This window comes from Furipterus horrens, unplaced genomic scaffold (assembly GCF_987537825.1).
Source record: "Furipterus horrens unplaced genomic scaffold, mFurHor1.1.pri manual_scaffold_17, whole genome shotgun sequence".
Lineage (NCBI taxonomy): Eukaryota > Metazoa > Chordata > Mammalia > Chiroptera > Furipteridae > Furipterus > Furipterus horrens.
In genome coordinates, this window is record NW_028327187.1 from 76,854,659 (window position 1) to 76,876,607 (window position 21,949).

At 38.3% G+C, this 21,949-nt stretch overlaps 2 protein-coding genes and 1 non-coding gene across 4 annotated transcripts in view; all 3 read right to left on the minus strand.

Annotated features, from left to right (window-relative positions):
- Positions 1-4,092: 4,092 nt before the first annotated feature.
- LOC149991311 (U6 spliceosomal RNA) lies at positions 4,093-4,199 on the minus strand. The gene has a single exon (XR_016508850.1). It is a non-coding gene; the product is annotated as a U6 spliceosomal RNA (small nuclear RNA).
- A 7,183-nt stretch (positions 4,200-11,382) lies between these two features.
- Positions 11,383-12,882, minus strand: LOC149991312 (germ cell-less protein-like 2). The gene has a single exon (XM_090264919.1). The coding sequence runs from the start codon at positions 12,880-12,882 to the stop codon at positions 11,383-11,385; it is 1,500 nt and encodes a 499-aa protein (XP_090121045.1).
- An 8,237-nt stretch (positions 12,883-21,119) lies between these two features.
- Positions 21,120-21,949, minus strand: part of FAAH2 (fatty acid amide hydrolase 2) — a 126,180-nt gene continuing 125,350 nt past the window's right edge. For both annotated transcript variants that reach the window (XM_090264248.1, XM_090264249.1), the window contains one exon: positions 21,120-21,522. In XM_090264248.1, coding sequence (XP_090120374.1) covers positions 21,347-21,522 — 176 coding nt within the window. In that variant the 3' untranslated portion in view covers positions 21,120-21,346. The remainder of the gene's footprint in view (positions 21,523-21,949) is intronic.

The following is a 21,949-nucleotide window of genomic DNA, read 5'->3' on the forward strand; positions in this document are numbered from 1 at the left end:
AGATCTTCTGCTCTGCTACAGAAAACATCAGCAAGATGAAAAGGGAACCAACCATATGGGAAAATATATTTGCCAATGATACCTCAGACAAGGGTTTGATCTCCAAAATATATAAAGAACTTATATGACTCAATACCAAGAAGACAGATAATCCAATTAAAAATGGACAAAGGACCCAAACAGACACTTCTCCAAAAAGGATATACAGAAGGCCAATAGGCATATGAAAGGATGCTCGATATCACTAGCCATCAGAGAGATGCAAACAAAATCCACAATGAGATACCACCTCATACCAGTCAGAATGGCTGTCATTAACAAATCAACAAACAACAAGTGCTGGCGAGGATGTGGAGAAAAGGGAACCCTAGTGCACTGTTGGTGAAAATGCAGACTGGTACAGCCACTGTGAAAACAGTATGGAATTTCCTAAAAAAATCTAAAAATGGAACTTCCTTTTGATCCTGGGATTCTACTGCTAGGATTATACCCAAAGAATCCTGAAACACCAATTCAGAAGAACCTATGCACCCCTATGTTCATAGCTGTGCTATTTATAATAGCCAAGTGCTAGAAACAGCTTAAGTGCCCATCAGGAGATGAGAAGATAAAAAAACTGGTACATTTACATGATGGAATTCTATGCAGCAGAAAGAAAGAAGGAACTCTGCCTTTTGCGACAACATGGATGGAACCGGAGAGTATTATATATACTTAGTGAAATAAGCCATTGGTAAAAGAAATATACTATATGATCTCACCTAATACAGGAACCTAATGAACAAAACAAATGAGCAAAATAGAACCAGAGACATGGAAACAAGGAACAGACTGACAGTGACCAGAGAGGGTGGGGAGAAAGGGGGACAGAAGGGGAAGGGTCTAGTCAAGGAACTAATGTAAATGACCCATGGACGTGGACAACCGGGTGGGAAATGATTTTGGGAGAGGGGGGAGGTGGGTGCGACAGGGGAGAGCAATGGGGGAAAGATGGTACAACAATAAATAATGGAGAAAAAATAATGTAAAAAAAATAGTTTGATGTAGCAAGAACACAGAATTTTAATGAGAGGTGCTCAGAGTTGAAGTAGGTATAGGAACAGAAAAGTACTAAGTCACTACGATGAAAAACACTAACATCAAAGTAAGTTAATAATAATGGTAAAAACAAAAATATCAAAATGATAAACCCCATATCACTGAGAAGACAGTGTGTGATGTAATAAATATCTTCAACAATATTCTATAATAAGGCATTTCATAGGCTGGTTATCAAAACATCTTATGATGCAGACTAGTAGAATAGCATCAAAGTTCAGTTTAATATAAGAAATTCTACAGAACATAAGGATATGGACCAAATAGAAAATTCTTTAATGACATGGGGTAAATTCAAATTAATGTTGTGACACCTTCCTAATTATAAGGTTATCTTATTTCTTGCAGTACTACAAGTCATTTAACATTCCTTAGTCACAGATTCTTTGAACTAAAAATAATGCTGGAAATCCTAGCCAAATAGGTTTGTTTTGAAGGTTAAAGATGAGAGTATATATGGTAAAATTAATTAACTTCCTTGTTTCATTATTATATTCATATATCTGGCACAAAGTTGCTGCATGGTATTTATTGAGTGATTTAACAAATAAATGGATAAAACATTAATGCAAATGCAAGATATTATTATAATGAATGTTTTGAAGTACCTATTTATTAAAATGATAATATAGACATTTATAAAAATAAAAATACATTACTGAAGGATAATTGGGGAGCTGTATAATTATGTTTAATATAATTATTTTAAGTTTGTTATAACATTATTTTAATAAAAATTAGATTATTTTTCTTTTGAAGATGTGTTTCTCTTGATCTTTGAATTCTAAACTAACATTGAAGAAGAACAGAGAGCAATTCTGGCTAATTTTTTATTCTGTTTGCATCACCACACCAGCTCTCAGTCCTGAATTTAGTTTGCCAAAGTGATATTGCATTTTTTTTTGTTGTTCCCTCTTCTTCTTTTTTATTTTTATTTTTTCCTTTTACTTTTTGGTTTTTCAATTACAGTTGTCCCATTTTTCCCCCATGACTCTCCCCCACCCAACCCACCCCTTCTCCTGCAATCATATTTCTCCCCATTGTCCATGTCCATAAGTCATTTATACACGTTCCTTGACTAAACCCTTCCCTTCTTTATCCCCTTCTCTCCCTCTCCCCTCCCCCCTATTGACTGCTATTCTACTCTTTGTCCTATTTAGTTCATTTGCTTGTGTTGTTCTTTAATTTCCTGTATTAGGTGATATCATATGGTATTTTGCAAATGTTGGTACACTTGATGTTGTCCCAGAGGCTCTTTTAAATATACTAATTTTTAAAAATTATTTTTTCTGTTCTCATTGAGTGTTCTCTCTTGCCTTATTTTTTAAATCACTGATTCAACCCTCTGCTTCACTTAATCTTCCGTTGATTCTTTCTAATGTAGTTTTCATTTGTTATTCTTAATTCATGACTGTTTTTAATGTTTTTTGTTGTCTCCATTTCTACGTTTTATATCTCTTTGTTGAAGTTCCCGCTGAGATCATTGATCATTCTTGCAACCAATGTTTTGAACTCCGCATCTGGTAGACTGCTGGTCTCCATTTCTTTTCTTTTTTTTTTTAAATGGTCGTGTTCTGTGCTTTCATTTAGGGCATGTTTTTTTTCTTTTCTCATCCTACCTCCTTGTGTTTGTTCCTATATATTAGGTAGAGCTGCCATATCTCCCAGTATTGGTAGAGTGGCCTTATGTAGTAGGTGTCCTGTGGCCCACTGGCAAACTCTTCCCAGTCACCTGAGCTGAGTGTTCCAGGTGTATCCCTTGTGTGGGTTATGTGTGCCCTCCTGTTGTAGTTGAGCACTGATTGCTGTTGGCATGTCAATGGGAGGGATTTACCCTCAGTCTGGTTGTGAGGACTAGGTGTGGCTACATTGAAGAAGCTCTTTTACAGGGGCTAGCCTTACAGAGGAGTGGGGTTCACTTTAACAAGGCTTTGGTTCTTGCTGAGTCTGTTCGTTGAGTGTGTTGTTTTTGGAGGTGGTTAGAATGGTACTCTGCTGTGGTCTAAAGCTGGCATCTAGGTTTGTTTGTTCTGGGGCCTCTTGGGATGTGCAGGCCGAGGTCAGCTTCTGCCTGTTCCCTGCCTGGGGCCACTTAGTATGAGTTATAAAGTGATCTCCAGATGTTTGCTACTTGTGCTGGTCTTGAAGCTGCTCAGTGAGAGGTACAGAGCATATCAAGGCCATTTAATGCTTCTTTGGGGTAATAAATCTTTGAGGGATTTTAAGAAAGTCTGCAGCATGAGTCAAGACAGGCCATTTGTATGGAAAAGTTACTAGAAGTGACTTGCATGAGCCTGAAAATTGGGTAGGGCAAGGTCTCAATTGCCAGGGTTGGGAGCCAGGTTAATGGAGATTCAGATATGGTACCCATCTGCACCTGCAGCGGAACAGCTCAGCAAAGGAACAATGGCTTCTGATGGCAGTTCTGTTTGGGAGACAGCTGCCTCTCTTCAAGTCCTCACCATAATGTGAGGTGCATAATTAAATTCCTTCTTGTATGTCCCTGGTGCCTTTTGTGCTGCTGCCACAGTGCTGGAGCTCATAGCGAGTGAGTCAGTCAGTGAGTAAATTCAGGTGTGGTTCCTTCAAGAGGAACACCTGGGACTCCAGAAGCCCTCCATCTTACCCAGATGAATCCCCTCAGCCACAATCCCTGATGGTTTTCATAGCTAGAAATTATGGGGACTTCTCTTTCTGGCACTGAAACCCTGGGCTGAGGAGCTTGGTGTGGGAATGGGACTTCTTGCTACTCACAGCCGAGATATCCCTCCTGATTTTTAAATGCCACATGTGAGTTTGGGACCAGTCCTTTCTTGTCTCTGCCCCTCCTTCCAGTGTTGATGTGGTTCTTCTGTATATCCTCAGTCATAGCACTTCCATTTGGCTAAACTTCAAGTGGTTCTCAGTGACAGTCATTTGGTAGTTTAGTTGTAATTTTGAAGTGGTCATGGGAGGAGGTGAGTCCAGCATTTACCTACCCTGCCATCTTTTTTTAAAAATATGGAACGCTTCACAAATTTGCGTATCATCCTTGCGCAGGGGCCATGCTAATCTTCTCTGTATCATTCCAATTTTAGTATATGTGCTGCTGAAGCGAGCACCCCTGCCATCTTGATGTGAAGAAGCAACCCATGGGCAACTCAGTGCCTGCAGCTGTGTGCCTTGCACTCCATGACCGGTGTGGTTAGAGTCCAAGGTGCTACAGTGGGTGGGGTGGGCCAGGGCTTATGGTATATTTTTAATTAAGGAAAAATTAACCTTCAAAGATTTTAAAGAGGCCACATATGTATCTGCTTGTTTATTGCCATGGAAAATCAGCAGTTCCTTTAGCAATTTTCATTATTTGCTAATGCAATAATTGAAACATTAAAAAACACTTATGTAACTAGTGGATTTATCAGTGTGTCTAGAAGCCTAAAAGAGAAAAAGATGGTTCTATCTATCAGGATAAGAAAATGTCTTAGAGTGGAGAAGTTTTTGGAATTGCAATCAGGAGAATTTTTAGAGAATAGGACCGAAGACCATTTTAAGAAGAAGAAATATAGCTTGGACAAAGACAATGAAACATATTCCAAGAAGCTACAACTAGTCACTCCACATAGAGTTTGTGTTACTACAGAAAGCATTCACTTTTCCCCACTATCATTATGGTACAACTTAGGCTCCAGGCATATAGGCTAAATGATTTATAGTCTATCAGGGGATATGTGATCTAAGGGTCTTAGACTATATAAGGGGACAACAGAGGCTGTGGTGTAGACCAGTGCCCACCTCAGGAGAAGCAAAGACAACCATTTTTGTTAAGAGGTTGTGAATCTCAGACTGTTGGAGGCAAAATGTATGTGAAAGAGTGGATAAATTGGTCCAATACAAGTATATATTATTTTATGCAGCAAACTGTGACACTGAAAAGCTATGAAAAATTCGAGGAAGTGCAGATCATTCTAAGAAGCACCAACAAACAATAGGAGTCACAAAAATGGGGAGACAGAGAAACAACCCCCCATCAAAAGGAAAGGTAGAGTCCCCAGAAAGAGTGTTAAATGAAATAGAGGGGAGCCAACTATCAGATATGAAATTGAAAGCATGGATTATGGAGAAGCTCAATGAGCTCAGTGGAAACTACAAAGAACTCCAGAAAAACTACAGTGAACTCCAGAAGAACTATAAGGAACTTACTGAGAATTATACCAGCATCAAAAAGGACATGGAAGCTATCAATAAGAGCCAGGAGGAAATGAAGAATACGATCTCTGAATTGAAGAACACAGTAGAAGGAATTAAAAACAGGCTAGAGGAAGCAGAAGATCGGATCAGTGAGCTGGAGGACAATGTAGACAAAAACTCACAGACAGTGCAACAAAATGAAAAAAGACTGAACAAGACTGAAGAGGTTCTAAGACAGCTGCAGGACAACATGAAACGTAATAATATCCATATCATAGGAATTCCAGAAGGAGAAGAAGAAGAGCAAGGGATAGAAAACCTCTTTGAAAAACTAATGACAGAAAACTTCCCTAACATGAGGAGAGAAAGATTCATGCAAGTCCAGGAAGCACAGAGGGTCCCAATGAAGATGAACCTCAACAGGCCCACTTCAAGATGCATCATAATTAAAATGCCAACATTCAAAGACAAAGAGAGAATCCTAAAAGCAGCAAGAGAGAAACAACTAATAACATACAAGGGAGCTCCAATAAGGCTATCATCAGATTTCTCAGCAGAAACACTACAAGCCAGAAGGGAATGGCAAAAAATATTCCAAGCAATGAAAAACAAAGGCCTACAACCAAGAATACTCTACCCAGCAAGGCTCTCATTCAAAATGGAAGGTGAAATAAGGAGTTTCCAAGACAAAAGAAGGCTAAAAGAATACATCACCACCAAACCAGCATTGCAAGAGATGCTAAAGGGTCTGCTTTAAGAAGATGAAGAAACAGAGAGAGACAGAGAGGAACACGAGCACAAAAGGGGAAAATGACAATGAATAAGTACTGAGAGAAAGAAGGAACTTCTACCATTTGCAACAACATGATTGGAACTAGAGAGAATTATGCTTAGCAAAATAAGCCAGGCAACAAAAGAAAATTACCTTATGCTATCACCTGTTACAGGAAACTAATGAACAACACAAACAAATGAGCAAAATTGAACCAGAGGTATGTAAACAAGGAATAAACCAACAGTAACAAAGGGGGAGATGGGAGGGAGAGAAGGGGTAAGAAGGGGAAGGGTCTAGTCAAAGAACATGTATAAATGACCCATGGACATGGACAACTGGGTGAAGACTGAATGTGGAAGAAGGGGGGGCAGGGTGCAGGGAAGCAAGAGGGGGAAAAAAGTGAGACAACTGTAATGGAAAAACAAACAAACAGAAAAAATTTTAGTGGGGGGAAAAATATAAAGAATAGAAATGCAAGTTCAGTGAATATTAGAAGGACAAGGATTTTCCTTCACACTGTATATTTTTCTCCCTATCTGATCCCTCCAGAATTTGGCATTCTAAAGAAATAAGTAATGACCTAACTTTCTTTGCATAAAACTAATAAGACCAGTTGTTAATAGAGGTTTTTTTTTTTTTTTCTTTTTTAACTAAGACTTTGAATGGAATGTCATGCCTAAAGGAGACATGCTTGGGCTTTGGTTGTTACCAAAAAGCCCTGAGCAACTGGGACTGACTTTCAAAGGTAATAAAAGTCCACGAGATAAAAGGCCTGGTACTTTGGATGGATGAGCGGTCCATAGCAATCTTTCCAGGGAAGGAATGAAGGTTGTTTTCCTGAAAGATGGCTAGAAGGGACATTAAAGCACAATGGAAAACCAGGAGGACCTGGAAAAGACAAGTGTTTACAGGCAAGGCTGAATGCCAGATATGTGGATCTGCTTCTGTGCCTTGAAGGAGAGACTGAAGGTCACCCTAAATGTTCCTTGCGTAAGTTCCAGCAAAGCAGAACTAAAGATCATAAGTGATCATTTGCTGCTATTGTTGTGTTTATGCAAATGAACAGGATAAATTAAAAATGGACTTAATGCAGTCCCTTTAATGACAAGGAGGGTAATCTTAGGGAGAAAAATCACGATTTAAAGAAGATCACAATGCCCAGTGGTAGAGTATAAAGTAGTGCAACTAACCGTCTTTAAAGTTTCTTTTCATTTAAAATTTGTTTTCATTTGAAAGTTAAACTATGTCTGTGGCATTATCAAAGATGTTTAATTTACAGGCAAGAAGAATGTCAAATGCCTTGCAACTGGATGTCTTTCCGATAAGACAGTCCTACAGATTTAGAGACTTGTATGTGGGTTATGTTACATAAATTAACATGTGTTTTCTGTTTTCAAAGGGCATAAGCCTACGATCTCATCACCTGAGTGATTGTATGTACATATAGGCCTCACTTAATTCTGTCTGCATTGCTGCCTCCTGAGACTCAATGGTTTGGCTGAACTAAGTGGCTGGGTTGGTGAAGAACGGGGTGGTCTGTGGGCTTCACTTTAAAACTGGTTTCTCTTTTCTATCCTAATGGCTTGGACAGAAAGAGCCCAGAGGCCTGAGAGGGGGGAAACCTAAAATATTTCCCTCAGTCCAAATTAAGTATAATGGGCAAAAGGGTTTTGGACAGGTGAGATGTACCTGGCATACCTTCCTCCAAAGAAGCCCTTGTTTTCCCTAATGTGGGACATTGAAAAATTAATACCTGTCTTTTGTCATCTAGAGGTTATAGATTGAATGATGTCCTTTAACCCTGTTGCCCACAGAATACAACAAGGATACCAGCCTGTTAAACCAAGCATGTCGTTGTCCAGAGACAGCCAACCAACCTGGAGTCTGCACGATCCTTCCCCTTGTGGGAAGGCCACCCTCCCCTCCACACCCCCACTCTTATTAGGGATTTCTTGACCCAAGGGTAGGTAGGACGACGACCATGTCCAGCTTGAAGCAGCTAGAGGAGCTCGAGACCTTCGTCCATTGTCCTTTATAAGATTGTAAAGGGTCTTAAGTCTGAGAGGGAGGGATTGTTATTTTTTATTGTTAAAATATTTAACTAATTAATTATTTTTAAAAAAGAAGAAGAATATATGAAAGGGTGAGGCAGGAGAGCTTGTATGTACGACCCATGGGCATGGACTTGGAGAGGGGATTGTTGGGGAAGGGGGGTGCTGGGCGGAGGGGAGCAAAGGGAAAAAATTGGAACTATTGTAACAATATAATCAATAAAATATACTTAAAAAATAATATAATATTTAAAAAAAAGAAAAGCTATGACAAATTCATACTTTGTAATAGTAGTCCTCATACCAAAACTTTCCAATGTATACCACTGATCCTGCTATACTTCTTATTCCCACAGTGATTCCATGACTGTGTCAATCTATTTCTTTTCCTTTATCTCAAAACCAGATCTATAGCATTTCTCCATTTCTGATGGTGGTTTCCATTCCAGATGGTGTTTTTCAAAGAGAACCCAAGCATCATCTAATTGTAGGTTAGACTGACACCATTGCTGGACCCTCTGTCGATGTAGGTGTTAATATTTATGGTTCTAGTATGCCTTTGGCTTTGCCTAAGACTTTAGTATGCATCAGCTGTACTGAATTTAATTTATTTCTATTTTAATTCCCATTGGAAAAGGTCTCTATATCACAACTTTATTTAAGGCTAATAATTGCCTTCTAAGCTTGCTTTAGTTAACTAGAAGACTCACAGAGCTATTGTTGTAGGCCCTAAGAGAAATGGTTTGGCTAATCCTGTATTCTATCTTCTCTTCAGGCAGAGTTCTCAATTCAAAAATTAAAAAGAAACTTGGCACTTTTACAAAATGAAGATCTTAAATTTGAAAGAGGACAGCAGTGAGAAGTAGAATTGCCCATGGTTTCCCAATAATATGTGGTACTTCCCATAAGCTGCCTATTTGTTTAATAGATATTACTCCCACATATTCCTAAAGTATCTACTTATTTTTACACATGAACAAAGGAGTTAATAATAGCAGTAGAAAAATATGATTGACATGCTTCTTATTTTTCCAAAATAACTCAGGATCATTGCTTTACGTACTCTGCCAAACCCAAAACATGAGTAAACCTATAACTAATTAACCCTCTTGGTCTATAACTGAGCCTTCAACTGACACTTATTCAGTTCCCTACAAGTTGGCCCTGGCTGGTTTAGCTCAGTGGATTGAGCGTCGGCCTGCGAGCTAAGTGTCGCTGGTTCGATCTTCCAGTCAGGGTACATCAGAGAAGGAAAACTCTGACTCCAAAAAACCTCCGCTGCCTTGCGGCATACCTCTTCAGGGGAAAGGCTAAGGGAGTAAACCCTGACAGAAAATCCGGAGCCGGAGTCCTAAGGCGGTTTGACGTTGTAGTCAACACCGGCAACTCCTGCGGCGCACCTGAAGCCAAGCTGTATTGACTCCGTCTTTCCCTTGGACCCTTCAGCTGCGAAGAGAGGGGGGGTCTGCTGCATGGGCAACAGCAGACCCTCCATATCACCCTGCCCAGGCTCTGTAGCTTCAGCGTCATCGCAAGATGTCGATTCAACACGGGAGGAGACAGATACCGTGTCACTCCCGAGTCGGACTGCACAGCCATTCTCAGCGGTGCAGATAGACTCTTAAGAAGCTACACCATCATCTCTCGAGACGGACGGCTGCCGACGACGACAAGTTAACTCATAATTAGTGTTCCATTTCTCATTATTTGTTTTCTGGATAGATTGAACTCTATGCACGCCAAAAGTTAATCATCAACATCAGGAGATATCAATCAACAGATGCACTGATTTCCCTAGATTATAAAATACATATATCTCCAAATTTTGCAGATTCCATACTGTCTCCTTAATCTACTGAGTTGAAAAACAATTGCAAAAGCAATGGCAAAAGACAAGTTAGATAAAATTTAACTTTAGATAAAGTTTAACTTTTCAATCCAAACAAATTTCAAATATATGTCACTAATAACCATGATGTAAGTTATTGCAAAATCCTTACAATTCTTGAGAACATGAGGGCCTTGAAAATAAAAAATTGAAAAATGGCTGTGTTAAGCACTTTAACATAAATTGTCCTTGACTACATGCTTGGTGCTCAATTAGTACATGATATAATTGATATACATTTTCATAGAAAAAGACAATCATTGAAACCAACATAAGCAGCATTCAAATCTTTGAAAGTTGCACCAGTTAGCTGGATAGATTGGCCCTTTCATTCTACATCAGGGGCTGTTTGGAAGACATAATTTTAAAAGGATAATGTTATCCTATTGACTTCTATTTTGAAATAAATATCACCTTAAGTACTTTGCAGTCAAGCAGAACAAACTTTGGCAAAATGGAAAGTAAACCTAATATAAACACAAATAAAAAAAGAAATACTTTGAACTTATTAATATCTGGGCATCCATAGGAATAACTAATTTTAATGGAAATAAATTTTAGATTATAATACCTATTCAACCATTTAAAAATTTACTTTTCTTTGGTCTTTGCAAGCAATAAAAAATTTATTTGCATGTATTTATTTAGATATCATCTATAAAATTGCATCTAACATGTATTTATATGTGTTACTATATAATTATAATTATAAATATTTATAATACACATTTCTGATATATATTTATATACTATATAATATACATAATATTTACACTACCTAATTATATAATATGTGTATATATTCTTTAATCCATTTTTCTGCTCTGTAAGTGTGGAAAATATAGTTTTTTTTCCAGATAGTCAGCAATGCGAGTTCTCCAAACCACAGAGTAAACTGGCAATGTGGCAAATTAATTGTAAAATAACACTAAATTATATAGTATGTAACATTATAAAACTCGAGATTGTCTAGCTATTTAAAACTGTACATGATTGACTCTCTCCTTATACTATTGCTGCAATCAAAGCCACATTTTCACAATTTCAGCAAGGAAGAGAATTCTTTATTTTGTCTCAGTGTTAGGGTGAAATTTATCTACCTAGTTAATTTATTTTTGATTCTTTTGAAATGTAGTCTCATTTCCATTTGGAGCTGTCTGTTGATGATAAATGAAAAACAAGAGATGCCAACATCAGTTATTATTGTTTTACAGATATTTCTTGAAATTAAACTTTTTAGTCTTAAATCCATAGAAGTAAAATGAAGATAATCATTTGATAGCTTTTACATTTGAAAGATTTCATTTGTTACTCATCATCTTTATCATGTTTAACAGTAGGGCCAATAAGTGACATGAATCATAAGAAGTTTTTAAAATGCTAATATATCCTAATTGACAAGATCAATTTCCTGGATTTTCTAATGATATAAACAGGAAGTTACAGAATATGTATAAAGGGAATCTCAGAGCTGTGTTATCCAACTTCATTACCACTTGATCTTCATCATTTTGAAAGGTAAGGATTTTATATCCAGTTGTTTTGCTGAAACTTATTTTTCCACTAGAATTAAAATATACCAAAGTTAATCGGAATGCAATATTTCTTAGAGGGTGTAGACAATCTGAACTATCACATGGCTGAGTGAAAGTATTTTGCTTGAAAATTACATAATGGCTGCTGAAGATGACGTGTAAAGGAAAGCCAAAATTGTAACCTGACCACTTCCAGGAGTATTTTCCATCTTTGACAATAATTGTACCACATCTCATGTTATATTTTTCAAATTCTGTTTCATTGATGTATCGGGGCCCAATTTCCATGCACTGTTGTGCTCTAAGCAAGGCAAACCATTGCTGTTTATAAACATGTGATAACCATTCTGAAGGTATTACAGCATCTCGCTCAATAACTGTTATGGAGGCCAGGTCACAGATGATATGCTGAAACCTCAAATTTTTAAAAACTGATTGAAATGCTATGCCTCGTTTGGTTTCAAGGAAGGCAATGTAACCAGCATGTTTCCTGTGCCTGTAAAACCAGTTGTTCGCATTAACTAAAAGCTCTTTTATTGATCCTTTCCAAGTTGGGTTAAGACGAAGGAACATCCACTCTTTAAGTATGGTGTATACATCTATTTCTTTTTGCAATACTAATAAATTAGAAGAATATATGAGTAGATTCATGATATCTATTCTGAGTTCTTTGTAAAGTTCATTACTTGGATGTGTCATCAAATTGTGGAGAAGCCATTCAAAGCAACTTGTTTTTACAGAATCTACATTATAGGTTTCTGCTGCTGCATAATAGCCACAAACAGTTTTCACATTAATTGTTTCCTTCATGGTCTCTTCACATTGCCGAATTAAGTCCTCTACCTGAAGCAGGCATGCTGTTGCCAAAACTCCTAGAACTTGAAGGGGCTCCCTAATGACATATTGGTCCCTGTACAATGAGCCTAGTACAAAGTGCAGGGATTCTGCATCTATATTCCGGTCATTAATCTCCAGGTCAATAATATCCTTGTGAGGTTCTGTCCAAGAACCTCTAAACATAATAGCAAAGTAGCCTGACTGACATAAAAACGTTTTGTGTAAACACCGTACTTTCCCCAGAGCACGGACTTTAATGTCACTGGTTTCCTCATTCAAAAATAAAGTTTGGTAAGCATATTCAGATGTGATCTTAACTTTTTTACCATGGTTTGTTGTGACGACTTGTAGATTCTCTTCCCGATCTAGAGACCTGCAGCTGTTCTCAGACTCCGAGTCTGTCGATGGTCTGCTCCGCTTGCGTTTACGGTTGCCAGATATATAGCTGGGGCCTGCTTGGGCTTCTGACTGATGCGGATCAGCTATGGCTGATTCTCTGCATCTCAGGATCCTACTTCCCAAGGACCCCATAGGTGAAGACTCTTAGAGCCCCCAAGGAAACTGTTCAAGAGACTTAACTTGCCATGGTGTTGCTACGTTCTGCCACCTCTGCCTAAGCCCTATTCTCACTGGGACCCTATGACACAGTCCCAAACGTCACAGAAGGAGAGTCCCTGCATTCTTCATTGTATGCCCCACCCTTCAGTCCCTGTGGCCCCGCCCCCCGACTTCCGTCTTCCATTGAGTCAGGCTCTTGCCTGAGCCCCAGCCTGCAGGTTTTCCTTGAGAATGTCTCTCTATAAGGGAAATGACTGAATCAAAGGCTTTTTATCAAAATGTTAAGTATTTTAACACATTCACACACTCCCCATACTAGCATACGAGAGCAATTTAAAAGGTGCACAGTAGTATCTTATTTTATTTGCCTTTGATTACTAGAGGTAAGGGGAGAAATTTAAAAATTTTCCAGTAAGCTACATCTTCATAGTCTTTGCTGATTTCTCAAAGATTTACATATATTTTCTCCTCATGGATTGTTAGAAACATCTTTTAACAATTTTCATTTACCATTTAATTTTCATGGTGTTCTTTTCTGTAAAGACATATTCATTTTTTAAAAGATTTTATTTATTTACTTTGGGGAGAGGAGAAGGGAGGGAGGAAGAGAGGGAGAGAAACAGCAATCAATAGGTTGCCTTTCGCACACCCCTTCAGGCATGTGCCCTGGCTGGGAATCAAACCAGTGATCTTTTGGTTCGCAGGCCGGCACTCAATCCACTGAGCCACACCTGCCAAAGCAAGACATATTCATTTTTAAGAAACCAAATCAGATTTTCCAAATATGGGTTTTTGCATCTCTGCTTAGAAAGCCTTCCCTTATCTGAAATTAGTGTTCTATATTTCCTTGCTGAACTTCCATGGCACTATATAATCCTTTTTAACATCTAATATTAAAGTTTAAAGTATTTGGAAGTTCTTATAATTTGAAGTGACAGAATCAATATACAGAATAGTATGTACTTTATAAGACAAATATTTATAAATAGAAAAATACACATATATGTATATGTATGCACAGAGAAGATACTGAAAGTAATAGACAAGATTCTACCATACGTTATCTTTGGATATTGTTTTTATGGGTAGTATCAGAATGAAGCCCACACAGCAAGTACAGAGGGGCCTATAAACACAGAGTGATTGGCTCTGTGGCAGTTTCCAGCCTTCTTAGCTGCAGAACGTGTGGGTCTTGCTTTCTCTTCATTCAGTGCAGGCTCCCTTACTTCATCCCAAAGCAGGACAATTCCTTTCCCTTCCAAAGAGTAGGGGTAATATGTATCAACAAAGACAATGAATTGTCCCAGATTATTTTTGTCTGTTTCATTCACTATCAGAACCCCAGCAACTAGGACAGTGTTTGCTCTATGCTTATTGAATATTTGTGGAATCAGTGAATATATATTTCCCCCCGATGCTTTGGATAAGACCTCAGAAGAGATGTTCTGAAACCATCAGTCCTGAGGTCTACTGTCATGACTTGTCTTCTGAATCAAGAAGTTATAAGGATAAACTTTTGAGATGCTTTCCAGAGAACACAAATACATAGATTAGTTTTCAGTGCAAGGAAGATGAACTTCACCCTATCTTTTAAGCAGGGTCAAATCCTTAGAGTGACCACCTCCCTCCTAAGTAGCTGACACCTGGGAAATGGGGCATGAAAGTCTTGCTTCTTAGCCCTGCACCACTTACAGCTGGGAAAAGCATTCATTTTTAGGGTCCACCTGCTGGGGGGAACCAAGAAAATACAAAGAGGCTTCCAGCAATATCTCTTTGGAAATTGTCTCTTGATCAAGTGTCTTAACTTCCAAAGAGTAGGAGTAATTGTTCAGCATATTTGAAGAATTTAGAAGCCAGCAAGGAAAAGGCAAGTATTTTTTTCCTGTTATATTATGATATAATTGACATAAACACTGTATAAGTGTAAGGCATAAAGAATAATGACAACATACATAGATTGCAAAATGATTACTATGGGTAAGCGTAGTTAACATCCATCACCTCATGTAGTTACTAATTTTTTCCTTGTGATGAGAAATTTTAAGATTTACACCCTTAGCAAATTTCAAATGTACCATACAGCAGTGTTAACTATAGTCAGCATGTGTACGTTGCATTCCCAGTACTTATTTATCTTATAACTGGAAGTCAAAAGGTACAAACTTCCATTATAAGGCAAGTACTTTTGATGGGTTTCAATAAAAACATATAATGGCATAAAGCCCAACAGACCTAGAATTGAAAACCAATTCCAAATACCATATGATCTCACTCATATGTGGAATCTAATGAACAAAATAAACTGATGGACAAAGTAAAACTACAGGCATGGATACATGGAACTGGCTGACAGATCTCAGAGGCAAGGGGGTTGGGGAACTGGAAGAGATTAGCTAAATAACATATATGCATATATGCATAGCCCATGGACACAGATGACAATGTGGTGGAGGCCAAGGGGGTGGGGGCTGGGTGGAGGGGGGTAAAGGGGGGAAGATGGGGACATCTCTAATAGTGTCAAAAATAAAAAAAACTAATTCCAACACTACCCAGCAGTAAAGTTTGAGCAAGTTTGTTAAGCTCTCTGGTCCTCAGTTTACTCATATGATGAAGAATCAGCTATCTTTAAACTACTAATTGGTAGGCAGCTAAATCCCTCTTTTCTAACAATACTTTACAATGTTACAATATTCCCAAGATCTCTGTAATTTGTTACAATACCACCCTGCCCTGATATTTGAGATCTATAGTAGTATGGTTAAGGGAAAGGATTTCTATTACTAGCATTTTATAAATGTGGAAGCCAGAGAGAAGTGGCCAAGAGGAAGGTGTGTTGCTCTCATAAGGAGACAAAAGGGGAATGATGTCATACCCCAGAACTCAGAAATAAGAGGAATTAGGTTACTCTCTAAGGTCATGCTACAATATCAGAGCAGAGAGATCTGAAATTATTTTAAGGAATAAGACTGCTTCCCCCATCTCTAAAAAACCTAGTCTTGACTAAAGGTATTATAAAAGCTACAGACAGAATTTGTCAATCTGAAGGAGAATGGCTGGTCACCCCTGGGATAAAACCTGGGTGATAATCAAAGCACTTTCAAGGGAAGAGTAAATATAGGACTAGGGATGTTGAATTTTTGTACTTTCACTGGTTGAGTTTTTCAGCCTGCTGCCATTAAATGCTAAATTACATGTAAACCACATCTTAGTTCTCCCCACCCTCATCTTTTTTGTTACCACATGCAACAGTATGTTTTTATTAGCCTGACTCTAGAAATTAGCTCTCCTTTATATATACACATATACCCCCACAATACATTTCCTCACACTAGTGCCCTGTTTTGTGCAGTAGAGTGGGGTTGACATCCCATGTCCATTTTATTGCAAAGTCATTTGTTGAAGCAAGTCAAGGTAATGCCATTCCTATTGTCAGTGACTAGTTCAGGTATTAATCACATTTAAAAAAATTATGTATGATATGATGTTTTGACATCTTAAAAAGCCATTTGCCTGCCTCTAATATGCAAACTAACTAATCCAGAGCCTATACCTGATCCTTGTACCTCAGGACAATATCCTTCTGCCTTAATCAATCCCAGAGCTAGGTGTCAGAGAACTAAGAACCACTCCTATAACTCAAAGTCCACTGAAATTATTCAAACTAGCCAGTCCTAAACTGTGTGCTTTACCCTGCCTTGCCTTTTCCCTGAGAAACCTCAATAAAGTCTTTTGGCATAATCTCTCTCCTTGTTCCTTCTGTTTCCTGACCAAAACTTGGAGTTCCTTGTGTGGTCCTGTGTGGTAAGCAGTGTCTCTTGTTTATGGGGGAACTCTGAGTAACATCAATTTTCTCCTTCAGTGGCACTGACATCTCCATGTTGTCACTTACTTTTATAAATTAGGACCCAGGCACAGAACGGTTCAGGAATGAGTGTGTGACCCATTGCTGCCGAATGTGCTGATGGGCAATATCTCCTTGAGGGGTTACTGCTGGAAAAGTTTCCTTCCTCATAAAAAAGAACCAGGAAGAGATGGTCCTTTCTGCCCTTTATCTGGATATGAAGGCTGGATCTGGGACAGCCATTTGGGGATGAACCTGAAGAGGAGGCTAACACTGAAGATGGCAGAGCAGGAAGAGAGAGGAGATCTGGGTCCTTGATTACCATTCCTGATGCACTTATAACCAACTTGCCTGGACCTCACCTACCACTGGAATGCCTGTTATACAAGATTATAAATTAGCTTGAGTCAAGGTTTTCTGTTGTTTAAAGCCGAAAGCATCTTAACAAACACAATAAACAATGTAGTTTTTTCTGAGGGAGGTAGCTAGACTCTGGATCATAGGACAGACACTTTGCCACGTACAAGCTGTGTCATCTTGGACAAAAAATTCTCTCTGTGTCTCAGCTTCCTCATCTTTGAAGTGAGAACAATACCTGCATTTCACATAGTTCCTCTTGAAACTTTTAAATAAGGTAATGCATGTCAAGCTCTTTATTACTATTATAAAGGTATTCTGGAGACAGGAAACAACATAAAGTCAGCTGTATATTTGTATTCTCTCTTATTGCCAAGTTTTTACCCTTCTACAATGCCTCACCCATGCAGTATACCCCCCCAACCTGTCTCTCAGTCCCTCCCTTCATAAGAGTAAGGATATTATTTTACATAATTAGTGCAATTATGAAATTCAGAAATTTCCAGTGACACGATATCTGATATAAATCCCATATTCATATTTTGCCAATTGTCTTAATGTTGTCCTTTGTATCACCTTTATTTTTCCAATCCAATATCACATATTGCATTGTTATCAAGAAGTTTTAGTCAACTTTTATTTGGAACAGTTTCTCAGCCTTTCCTAGGCTCTAATTCATTGAATTGTTTTTAAAGAATATGGGCCCTTTATTTTGTAAAGTATCAATAAATTTGGTTTTGTCTGATTCTTTTCCTCCCTCCCTCCCTTCCTTTCATTTTTTTATTTGTTTACAAAACCAAAAGGGAATTTATTGGAAGGAGTGACAGCTCACAGAATTACAATGTTGGAGACAGGACAACAGCCAGGGCAGTGCCTGTGATCTGGTGGTGCAAATGCATAGGAGTCCCTATGGAGCTCTGCTGAGGACAGTACTCAGCTTCCCTATTTTTCTCCCTGTGACTTTCAGGAATCCAGTGGGCAATGGGGCTGGCTTCATGGGCATGAAACTATGCATTGAAGAGCCCCCTGCTTGGTTTAATGCACTGCTGTTGCCATCTTGAAATTCTTAATAATCATCAACCCTGCATTTTCATTTTATTAAGACTTTAGTTTGTTTTAGAGCAGTTTTAGTTTCACAACAAAATTGAAGAGAAGGTGCAGAGATTTTCCCATATGCCCCCTGTCCCCACATATCCATAGCCTCCCTCTAAGTGATATATTTTTAGAAGGAACAGTATTGCTATATCCCTCTCAGTGCACTTCACCAGAAGATATATTTATTATTGTTCATGTTAACTTTGATCATGTGATTAAGGATGTGTCTACCATGTACCTCCACTTGAAAGTGAACATCCCTCACTCTTGTAATTAATAAGTTCATGCAAGAGATACTTTGAGACTGAAACATTTCAGTTTCCCAAAAACTGTTCAAATTTTATCCAATGGTTTTAGCATCCATTGATAAGTCATGTCTGAATTAAATATTATTCTGATAGTTGTCAGACGATGACTTATGTATTTCCTTTTTTCCTGCTTTTCTTTTTAAAAATTTTATTGATTATGCTATTACAGTTGTGCTAATGTTTTCCTCTTTGCTCCCCTCCACCAGTAGTCCCATTCCTTTCAGCAATCCCCTCCCTTAGTTCATATCCATGGGTTATGTGTGTAAGTACTTTGGCTTCTCCATTTCCTATACTATTCTTTTTATTTTCAGATTTTATTTATTTACTTATTTTAAAGATTTTATTTATTTACTTTTAGAGAGAGAGTAAGGGAGGGAGAAAAGCAAGGAGAGAAAAATCAATGTGTGAGAGAAACACCTCCAACTAGGGACTGGTCTGCAACCCAGGCATGTGTCCTGACTGGGAATAGAACCAGTAACCTTTTTGTTTGCAGGCCAGTGCTCAATCCACTGAGCCACACCAGCCAGGGCCCTATACTATTCTTAACACTCCCCTGTCTGTTTTGTATCTATCAATTTGGGCTTCTTAATCCCTGCACCTTTCCCCCATTTTTCTCCTTCCCCCTCCCAGCTGATAACCCTCCATGTGATCTCCATAGCTATGAATCTGTTCTTGTTCTGCTTGTTTGCTTAGTTTGTTATTTGGATTCAATTATTGATAATGGTGAATTTATTGCCATTTTAATGTTCATCATTTTGATCTTCTCTTTTTTCTTAACTAAGTCCCTTTAGCCTTTCAAGTAAAATTTCAATCTCTTGCTCTTCCTCTTCTCCTTCTGGCACCCCTATGATTAAGATGTTGGTATGTTTAAAGATGTCCCAGAGGTTCCTAAGTTTCTCCTCAAATTTTTCAATTATTTTTTCCCCCCTGCTGTTCTGATTGAGTGCTTTTTCCTTCCTTATGTTCCAAATAATTGATTTGATTCTCAGTTTCATCCCCTTCACTGTGGGTTCCCTATATATTTTTCTTTATTTCACTTAATGTAACCTTCATTTCTGCTTGGGTCTTTTCTGTGCTGTTGAAGTATCCAATAAGTTCCTGGAGCATCCCGATCACCAGTGTTTTGAACTCTGCATCTGATAGGTTGCTTATCTCCATTTCGTTTAGCCCCTTTTTCTGGACTTTTGTGCTGTTCTTTCAATGTGCACCATATTTCTTTGTCTCCTTGGAAGACTCCGTGTGTTTGTTTCTGCGTATTAGGTAGAGCTGCTTTGATTCTCTGTCTTAGCACACCTGTTAAATTGTATGGGGCAGAGCCTTAGGTAATTGCCATGGGAGGGCAACCCATGTCACTGCTCTGTGGCTCTGTGTGAGGGAGGGCTTGCAGAGGGGACAATGCTGCTGCCTGGCCTCTGGAGTTTTGTTTGGGAGGAAACTGTTTCTCCTCTTGCACTTCACTTTCTCCCCATATGCCACTGATGCCCTTCAAGCTATTGCCCTGGTGCTGAATCCCAGAGGAGGTGGGTCTGCAAGAGTTCAAAGTTCATTATGGGCCCTTTAAGAGGATGCAATTTCTTCTGCTGCCCCAACCCCCACTCGGACCCTGGGCTGGGTGGTCTGGACTGGGGCTGGGATCCCTCGATCCTGAGGTATCCCTCCTGTTTTTCATGGCTTAAAATATTTTTATGTATTATGTATATTTATTTTATTTATATGAATTTACATATAGTGTTATACTTATAAAATATGTAAGCATATATATGTATTTATAAAATATGAACATATATAACTATATATAACTCTATAGTTTGATATATTGTTTATTGTTATATATAACAAGCAGTAAAAGTCATCATTTGCAACTACCAAAACATATTACATATATCTATTTCTATATCAATATCTAGAGCTATATCTACTTTTCTCACTTTCACTCCCATTTGAATTATAATCCATCACTTATTCATTTTGATATTCAAATTATCCCACATTTGGCTAGTGAGAGGCTCTTTAAACTGTTCCTGTGTTATTTTGATATATTCTCCTTCAGTTTTGAGTACTTCATAAGTCTCTGGCACAACAGTTTATTCCAGGCTTATCTTACAGTTTCCCTCTCTCAGTCCTGGAATCAGCTTTTTCTCCAAGAAGCTCTGGTTCTTTTTATTGGAAAAAGGTGATTCTTTTTATTGGAAAACATTTTTTGGGAATGAAGATCTGGGCGCTATATGTGATTATTTGTGCTAAGGTGGCATTGATTCTAGACCCTCTTAAGAGGAGAGACCTATGACATACTTTTTCTGATGATGTTGGAAGAGTTTTTCTTGTTGCATTTTCATCTGCTTTCATACTCCTTTCCAGCTCCTCACTGGTCATACTAACTTACAGTTACATGAATTCACTGTGTAGTTTTCATGCCTTGTCTTTGTCACTATAGCTCCTAAGCAGAATTATCTTACTTCATGACCTACCTGGAAAACACATAACTATGTTACAAATCTCAGTTTAAGTACCATCTACTCTATGAAGTTCGTTATAATTCTCTAATTAAAATAGAATATTTTCTTCTGTGATCTCCCTATTGTACCTGAAACAGACACCATCACAGCATATAGGAGGCTTTATGGCAACTATTTATTTATATGCCTATCTTCTCCAGTAAAATGAGGGCAGGAATGAAATATTACCATTTTATTAAAGTAAACAGTTAGTGAAGGAAAGAGTGGAAAGAATAACTAAATAAGTGAGAATTTTACAATTTTTTTACTTGCTTGCTGCTGCTTTATCTCACTCAACTAATGGAAACACATACACATTCACAGACCTTGAGAAGGTCATACTACAACTTCCCAGGACAGACCCAGCCCCCAAAGCTTTTCTCCAAGTACTGGGCCACAGCCAGGCTCAGGTGATCATTAAAGGGTCCTGCCACGACCTGGATACCTAGAGGAAGTCCTTTGGCATTCAGACCCAGTGGGCACTGGGTCACAGGCAAACCCAGGGCATTGAAGACACCTAAATGAAACAAACAAGAATAATGTGAGAAGTCAAGACATGTTCTTAAAAACTTATTTTCTCCCCTCAGTTGTACAATGATGATAACTGTTACACACCTGTAGTTAAAGTTTACTATCTGCTAAAGACTCATCTAGGGACTTGATGTGCATGAAACATTTGAATTATCACAACAAAACCCATGAGACAAAAACTATTAATTATTCCTATTGTACAGATAAAATAACTGAAGAACAGAGAAGTTAGATAATATATCTACAATTACTGGGCTAGTAATAGTTCAACTTAGGATCGGAATGCAGAAAATGTGAAAGAGCTAGAACTGTTTTCTGATATGCTACTCCTAATTTGCCCTCTGTAACATTTCAAAAAATTAGGGTAAAGCTCATCACTGAAGATGGTGGAGGAGTGAGGGGAGGCTGCACTT